At 48.3% G+C, this 8,753-nt stretch overlaps 1 protein-coding gene across 1 annotated transcript; it reads right to left on the bottom strand.

Moving 5' to 3' along the window:
* Positions 1-2,374: 2,374 nt before the first annotated feature.
* lratd1 (LRAT domain containing 1) lies at positions 2,375-7,426 on the bottom strand. Its single transcript, XM_050058011.1, has 2 exons — positions 7,251-7,426; positions 2,375-6,824 (listed from the first exon to the last, which is right to left on the bottom strand). The coding sequence occupies exon 2, from the start codon at positions 6,785-6,787 to the stop codon at positions 5,999-6,001; it is 789 nt and encodes a 262-aa protein (XP_049913968.1). The 5' UTR covers positions 6,788-6,824; positions 7,251-7,426; the 3' UTR covers positions 2,375-5,998.
* Positions 7,427-8,753: the final 1,327 nt, after the last annotated feature.

Below are 8,753 nucleotides of genomic sequence, written 5' to 3'. Positions count from 1 at the left end.
ACAACTAGCTTTAAGCCGTGGAGGGTTTGCACGGGCACACACACAAGCATGCAGACACAAGACCTCAGTGGATATACAGTATGGCAGTGGCTGGAGTTGCCCTAGTAACAGCATTTACTCTCACAGTGTCGCTGATGGGATACAAAGATGCAGACCTTCATGAATACACATGCACACACCATGTGGCCTATATGTACACGTATATATATGTAGGGAGATAGATAGAGATAGAAAGGTAACAGCTAATTTATTCTCATCTCAACTCATCACATACTGCTGCTTTGTCGGTGTGTCCTAAACATCAACATATGACATGCTAGGTAACCTCCTGTGGCGGTTTTGGACATTCCTGGATGGTGTCTCAGTTGACGCTTATTATATACAATGTTCATTTTCCGTATCCTGTTAGGGGTCGCGGGGTGCTGGAGGCAGGGTACACCCTGGACAGGTCACCAGACTATCACAGGGCTGACACATAGAGAGAGACAACCATTCACACTCACATTCACACCTACGGATAATTTGGAGTCACCAATTAACCTGCATGTCTTTGGACTGTGGGAGGAAGACCAGAGTACCTGGAGAAAACCAATGTTGACACGGGGAGAACATGCAAACTCAGCACAGAAGGGCTCCCCCACCCCGGGTTCAGGACCCTATGGGTTCGAACCAGGAACCCTCTTGTTGTGAGGCCACGTGCCGCCCTTATAAGTTTATTTCATTAAGTTCAGGCAACATAAGCACGAGGTTAGGTTTAGAAAAAAAACATGGTTTGGCTTAAATAAGTACAGTTCTTACTAACAATGTCACGTCATGCAGCATATGACATGTGACATACGTCTCTAGCATGCTACACAAACTAGCACACTACCTCCAGGCCAGCTGTTAGGAAACATGGGCAGAGGGACAACGTTTCCCAAAGTGGGCACTTTGACTTAGCTAATCAGGCAGCAGTCCACCTAACATCTTTACATTAGCGGCGCGTATGAGTTCTCCACATCGCGCCTCTGACACCTGCTGTCAGATGGACCACACCATTTCACAATACCTGCAGGGGGTGGGAGCATTTGATGGCACATTGAAATGTGTTTTAGGTTGCTTTCACACCTGCCTTGTTTGGTTCAGTTTAATCAAACTCAAGTTTGTTTGCCCCCATAGTGCGGTTAGTTTGGGCAGGTGTGATCACAGCAATCGCACTCAGATGCGCACCAAAAAGGCTGGACCGAGACCACCTCCTCAAGAAGATCTCGGTCAGGTTACAAATTAACTCTAGTGCGGTTCGTTTGTGGTGAGAAGGTGTTCCGACCTGGATCTGAACCAACTGCAGTCACATGACACATTGTTTGGGTTAAACATGAGCATGTTACAGTCCTGGAGGATTATTAATGTGCACCTCCTCCTGTACTGCCTTAATATGCACATTCAGCACATCCAATGCATCAAAACATTGTTTTCTAGTTGGAGCCGCGCCTCGTTTTCAAACTGTATGGTTTGACTAAAATGAACAATGACAGCAATATAGTCCACGATGAGCAGCGTTAAAATCAACCTGCGTAGTTGTCCCTCCATTGTGACATTAGAAAGTGTCACATTTATCTTGCAAGTGTACTCTTCTTCAATGTTTTGTTTACTTGCTGGATTTTTCCCACATGGAAATTCTGACCAATCAAGAGCAGCTCTCTCACACAAGGCATTTGATCTGGTCCGCTTGTAAATGCTGCCGTGAGAACACGAACCAACTCTAGGCAATTATACAACTTTGTAACCAAATCAGTCCCTGATTCAGACCAAAGCAAGACAACTCTAGGTCTGAAAGCACCCTAAGTTATTAAAAATAAATTCATTTATCATGTAAATACATATAAACTATATTGTCAGGGATTTAACTCAGTAAGGAAATTGCTGTACTTGATCCAATTTAAAGGTCAAACAAAGACCTTTTCATGGCCCCCCATTGGCCTTGGGCCGGGGTCACCTGTACTCTTTGACCCCCCCCGATGGCAGGCCTGACTATTTTATCAAAATAACCAACAGGTTCTCATCCCAACGCCAATTTCTCAGTGACCTTTCACGTCTACATATTACACACTAGGTCTCCTTCTGCATCTGCTGTTGACGTCCAAGGACCCTGCTACCAATGCCGGGACGTCAACAAAAGCACGTGGTTAAGTTAAGGCAACAAAAGCAGGTGGTTAGGTTTAGAAAAAAACATCATAATTTGGCTCTACATTCATACAGGAAGCAAACACCGAGCTCCCAGGTGAATGCCCAGGGTTTATTGGACGCATCCACCCCTCACACCCTCCCTACAGGGACTTTCTAGCTCCCTTGACTACATCCTTATTGGCAGTGTTTCAACTTGCCGCCATCCACCAGCATATCTACCACTGCAAAAGGTGCCGTCCAGCCTACCGCAAGTGTATCATAACACTGCAAAAAGTTATATCCAACCGTGTGTCATACTGACGCCGCCCAGTCATGTATCATACCGCTGCCAAAGGTGGCTTTTGGCGTCAGATGTCTGTCGCTGAAATCACTGACAAAGCGGCGGTAGTCAACGACTTCTGAAGGAGAACTGAAGAGTGTCCGAACCGAAGAGTGTCTCAGTGCATCGGTGTCTAACGCCGACAACCACTGACAAAGCAACGGTATTTGACATGTTGGGTTGTTGCCATCGCCTGGTGCGTATCATACAGCCACAGAAGGTGCCTCTATGCACCAGTATCTGATGCTGAAATCACTGACAAAGCAGCAGTATTCAACGACTTCAGAATGAGCACAGGCCGAAATAACTCCAATAACTTAACAGCGGGCTCCTGGGAGAAAGTCTGGAGAGTGTTTGACCCATCCACATCCACCTCCACCCACCCTATATGGACTTTCTCACTCTTTACATTATAGTAGTAGCCAGTGGCGTCAAAAATAGCTGCTGCCCGATGCTAATCATACTGTCATGAAGAGTGTCTCGATGGTCAGCATCTGATGGTGACATCCACTGACAAACCCGCCAGACACTCTTCATCAGTTGTTGCAGGCAGTCTCAGAAATAGCCATTGCCCCGAGTGTATCACACCGCCGCGAAAGGTGCCTCTGTGCACCGGTATCCAATGCCAAAATCACTGACAAAGCAGCGGCACCTGACGAGTTAGGAGTAAGAACAGACTGGCACAACCTGCTTTGGTAGTTAGGTGTCACACTTTCACCCACTCACTCACATACACACATATAGTGCACTATATAGAGCTGAAAGTGATGCACACACACACACACATATACAGACAATGTCATGTCAGATGGCAGAAGCCTCTCCTCAAGCTAACAATGTGGTGTGCATTATCTGCCTGGAGCACACACACACACACACACACACGTAAATCTTTTTCCGAGGCCTATTAGTCACAGACCACAAACACACATACAAACTCTAACACCGGCTGCCCCAGTACCCTGATTTCTCAAACTCACAGGGGGGATGTCTGACGCACTCACACACACACAATCACCCACCTGGGGCAACCTCAATTTAACATGGAGCCTGTTAGAAACGCACTGAGCAGACAGGAACAGTCGTCAGCGGGTGAAACACAGGAAAAAGCGAGGAGATTAAAATGGATGTTTGTCTAAATTTATCCAGAATAGACATTTGTTTGCAAAAATGACCCGTTTGGATAGCTGGAATAAATAAATCCAAATTTAATTCTCATTTCAAATCTGAAACATCCATTTTAATACATCTACAAACACGATTTCAATTATTTTTCTTGCCAACTGTCAGAATAAAAGTGAAACAGGATTTGATGTCGGGGTGGTTTTGCTGTGGCGGCAGTAAAAAGAAATGGAAAATGAGAAACAAAAGGTGAGGGGGGAGCAAAGACGGGAGAAAACACCAGCCAACTGGAGCCAAAGAGAATTAGAGGAAAAGGGAGTTAACAAGAGAAGAATTGTGTCAATACATTCACAGCAAAGCCGATAGAACAAAGTATTTGGGTCAATAGCTGGGGAAAATCTTCTCAACGCACATTTACAAGATGCGAAGGCTTATTAGTCTGTATTTTGACATGAAACGCATCTGAGGGGCGAGACTGCAACATCTGCACGCTCAGACACCCACAAACAGAACAGGGAGACAACCTGGGTCTGATTGAGCTTGTCAGCGCAACAAACATCAAGTCCCACCAGAGACAAACACACACACGGTGCAACCCTGCATGCTTGTATCCTGCACAAACACATGCTAACTCTTTGTCTGCCACTCCAGCTGCAGCTCGGTTATTTACGACAGCGTAAAACCACAAGCACCCAGAGGTGTAGATCCAAGCAGATAGGCTTGGAAACATCCTCAGCTCATTTACTGTACAATCACAGGCAGAACAAAGACACATCACGGCAGAAGCTTCCCATAAATCCACTCTTAATTAACCAAACGTGAGGAGACGAGAGAAGTTCAACTGAGGTGGTTAATCCCACCTTCGCCGACACCACAGCAGATCCCCCGAGAGAGACGGGAAGGCACCGTCTGACTTTCAGAGCAAAGCAGTCAAAACATCAATCCAGAGATAACGCCACTGCAGAGGGACACAGGTGCCACAACAAACACAGCGTGTTTCCTCGTGATAATACAGAGGACATCTTGTCCACGGTGGAATGTGATGTAAGAAGCCAGCATGTGTGGTAATTAAACACAAGGAGTAATCTGGAGATCAACATGCTCGTGGACGTTAAAACCCACACATAGACGAAAAAAACAGCCTGTGGCCAAACACTGCATGTTCCCATCACCTCTGTACTGTAGCTCCCAGATCCCACATGGATTTTTTCATAAAGCCTTTATGGGTTTGATGCAGATGACCATTTTACTGCCTCCAAATACTGTGCAGATATATGAAGCCCATTTGGCTCCAGGCAGGTCAGGAGGCACTGGCGCATAAATAATTCATATAACCCTCTTTGTGCATGTGTGTGTGAGTGTGTGTGAGTGTGTGTGAGTGAAAGTGAGAGATCATGCTGTTTGTGTGTACGTAATTATGTGTGACCAAAACAACACCTGCCAGACCCGAGAGCTTCTTTTCATATTTCAACCTCCATTTATTTTTGAACCAAAAAAAAAAAAAAAAAAAAAAGAGAGATCAGGGTTAAATCCACTAAACTTAAATACAAAAATAAGGGACTCAAGTTCAAATCAATATATATGAATACAATTTACACATACATCCAGTGCTGTGGAGCAGGATGACAGCATTGTGGAAATGACAATACTCTTGTTATGGCAAAAAGAAAAGAGGAGGGGGAGCTTGAACAAGCCAAATGCTTTGTTTAGGCAACTGCGTAGCCATCTGGGGACTGTCAGAGGTCTATGAATTAGTGGATCTGTGTTATGGTCAGTCCCGGTTCTTAAAGCTAACAGTAAAAAAATAGAAGGGAGACTTTTCGAGAGCCATCCCAGATCCTATCTTTCATCTTTTTTCACCCCCCCATCTCTCACCGTCTGGTCTGCCGCAGCAGGCGCCCTATACGCCGAGAGGGGGCCACTTCCATTATCCCGAGAAATTAAACAGAAAACCAAACCGAGCCGTGTGCGCTATGTGCGGTCTGTAAAGGTGATTTCACTGTTCAAAGGGGAGGAGGGGGGAATGGGGGGTTTGGGGGGGCAGAAATCGTGTGTGCCACTCAGCACGAATTCTGAATCTGAAGGGGCGTTGTCTGTTTGTATGGCCGCGCTCTCTCTCAGTTTTCAACACTCTTGCAATTTTGATGGCATTTCCACAGAGCGCCTGTGGTCCAGACGCAGCAGCAGCAGCAGCAGCTCGGGGGTCCATCCGTAACAAACAGTCCAAAACCAACAGGTCCTTTTGCATGTGTGTGTGCTTGTGTGTGCGAGTACGTTTGCCTGTGCGCAAAACTGTGCGTCCGTGCGCAGCGGGGGAGAGGGGGGAAAGAGAGGAGGAGAGGAGAGGAGGAGAGGGGGGGTAGAGGAGAGGATATCAAACGGAATCCCTGATCACTCCTTGCCCCCGTTAACCAAAGACAGCTCTTTGAGAATTCCACTGGCGTCCACTCGCCTCCTCTCCCGGATCATGTCCTCCAGGCTGCGAAAGACCAGAGTGTGCACCCCGCTGCCGGACAGATGCACTTTGAGGAAATACTGCTGCTCCGCCGAGTGCGCCTCTCCCCCAGCTTTGAACTCCCGTTTCCCAAAGCGGCACCAAGCTGCGAAACTTTCCGAGTTGGTCCAGCATATCTCCTCGCTGCTCAGGCCCAGGTGTCCCGCTGCGTTCTGCATCACTAGGTCAGGAGGAAGCGGTCGGTACCGGTACCGATTGTTCACTATCCTCCCGTGGCGGCCGCTGCTGATCTCAAGCAGGCTGTCCTTGCGGATCTCGCCCTTGTGCAGATGAATCACCTGGTCGTCCTGCTCGTAGATGGCCCAGTGGGGGGCTTGCGCCGTGGCCACCAGCTCCAGCAGGTCCCCCGGTTTGCACATAGTCAGCAAAGTTTTGGCCGAGTACACATTCAAGTCCTCGTTCTCCCGCAGCTTGGAGAAGATGCATTCCTGGGAGCAGAAGGCGGAGTACTCCACCTCGCTGACCGAGAAGGGTCCCTCCTCGGCCGGGCTGTGGTCCTTGGTGAAGCCGCAGTCGGACGGAGTGCGGTCGTCCACCTCCTCCTCTTCGTCAGAGAAGAAGTAGGCGACGCCGACCCGAAGCTCGTCCTTCTCCAGCCCGGACGGATCCCCCGTGGGCAGCTCGCTGTAGTTGAGGTGGGTGATCCGATCCAGTTGATTTCCCATCAATGACCTGGCAAGGCAGAGGCATGGACTGCGGTGTCTGAGAGGGGAGAGGGAGATGGAGACAGTGATACACACAGAGGGGTGTCAATAGCGTAAAAATATCACAGAACAAGGCGCATTATGCACAAACTCCTGCCTGCATTTGCTCAATAGATGAGTAAAGGCTAAGAAAACACACTTCTCAGCAGTCACCTGTGCAGGGGGGCAAGGGCTCTCTCGTGTTATCGAGCCGACAGAGTACACTAAGACAATCAATGATCCACTGCCCCTTGCTCCCTTCACACCCATTAGTCAATCATTAATTCCAGAGGAATGTAAAAGAGCCTGCAGTTCCCATGCAGAAGGAAAAAAGGAGGGAAGAATAGTGTGAAGCTTGCAGCTGCTAAAGAGTGAGGAAATGGTGAGTAAAGGCAAATCCTGTGCTTTTACGCACGGCGCAACATGAGGAGGAAAAAGACGCTACCTGTGCGCTCCCCGGGCAAATGGTTAAATATCCTTATGGTCCATGAGTACAGAGGGCGGCACGGTCCCCTGCTCTCCTTCCCTCTCTTCTTCTGCTTCCCCTCTTTCTTCTTACACTTGTCTCACACTCTTCGCACCGCGCACCGGGCGCTCCGGCTGTCTGTGCGTGCGTGCTAGTACTTCACTTCTTTCAGCACCAGCTCCGTATAAGTACCAAGGAGAGCTCCGCCTCGGCCGGCGCGCTCCGCCTCCAGCGCGTCTCACTGGAGCGCAGTCACGGGTCCATTATGTGCGAGCCAATGGGAAAAGGGAAAGAGCACGCCAGTCACTTGGGGGAGCCAATCCGGTGCGCGCAGGGCGGCTGGCGGCGATAGGCGGCTGTTACCGTGGCATGGTTTTTGTTGTCAGAGAGCTGTGGAATTCTCTACATGATCAGCGGAGTCCGCGCAGGCAAGTTTTCAAGGCAACAGCCAGCAGTGATAACAGCCTGCATATCTCAAGACGGGCATATGAGAGGAGGCTCCAGTTTTTTTATTGCGCTCTGATGTGCTATAAACATTTCCCGCTATCTCCAAAATGCTCCAAAAGTGCGCCCTTATCGCATGCGCACTGTTGCTGTAGGACATGACAAATGTGTTCCCACCTTCCCTGAATACCAGAGCAGACTCTGTCCTCCAGTCCCCCATGTGTGACTTGTAAATTATTTCCACATGCTTCACCAGCTTCACTACTGCATCACTCGCTCCCTCATATCTGTCAGTGTGTGTGTGTGTGTGTGTGTGTGTGTGTGTGTGTGTGTGTGTGTGTGTGGTGGAGGCTACAGAGGGGGGGCTGGAGACAGGTGTGTGTTTGTGTGCAAGGTGGGAACAAGACAAAGGAGTCTACAGGGAGATTAATACACACTCATAATATTTTACTTTGCACTGGAACATGTGACTGAAATGCATATTCAGTTTTATACATAATATAGCTGCACATGATCAAGCTGAGCACACCGATGTGTCCTCTCTCCTTTCATCACTGCCCACAGCAGATAGCCATCTCACGTTTTATGTCAAACCCCTCTCCATGGAGTGAGTGTTGTCTATCTTGTCGACCTCCTCATCGGAAATCTGTTCTTCTTCTCTCTTTTTTTTAATTTTTTTTTTCTGGCAGCTTCTGGAGAGCTCCTCAGAGAATCTCTCTTTTTCCTCTCCCAGATGGTTGGAGATAGCAGCACTCCAGTTGCTGACATAGAACGCTCCCTGTTCTTTGTTTCCACAGGTGACAGGCAGAGCGGATGGTGGCTTTTACAGTGGGTGAGATACGATTGTGTGGATTTACACACTCTCCTACACACACACACAAAGTACAAACACAAACAGTTGTCCATGTAGTCATGTGTGTGTCCCTCATGTATTGATACCTCCTGGTAAGAACAAGAGTGTGTGTCTGATTGATCACCTTTTAGTTTATGTGCTGCAGGTGCAGGGCCGGATCATGAGACAATGATCCCCGGGCACAG

This window comes from Epinephelus moara, chromosome 12 (genome assembly GCF_006386435.1).
Source record: "Epinephelus moara isolate mb chromosome 12, YSFRI_EMoa_1.0, whole genome shotgun sequence".
Lineage (NCBI taxonomy): Eukaryota > Metazoa > Chordata > Actinopteri > Perciformes > Serranidae > Epinephelus > Epinephelus moara.
Note: the sequence above shows the minus strand (reverse complement) of the source record. Positions and strands in the feature narration are given on the sequence as shown.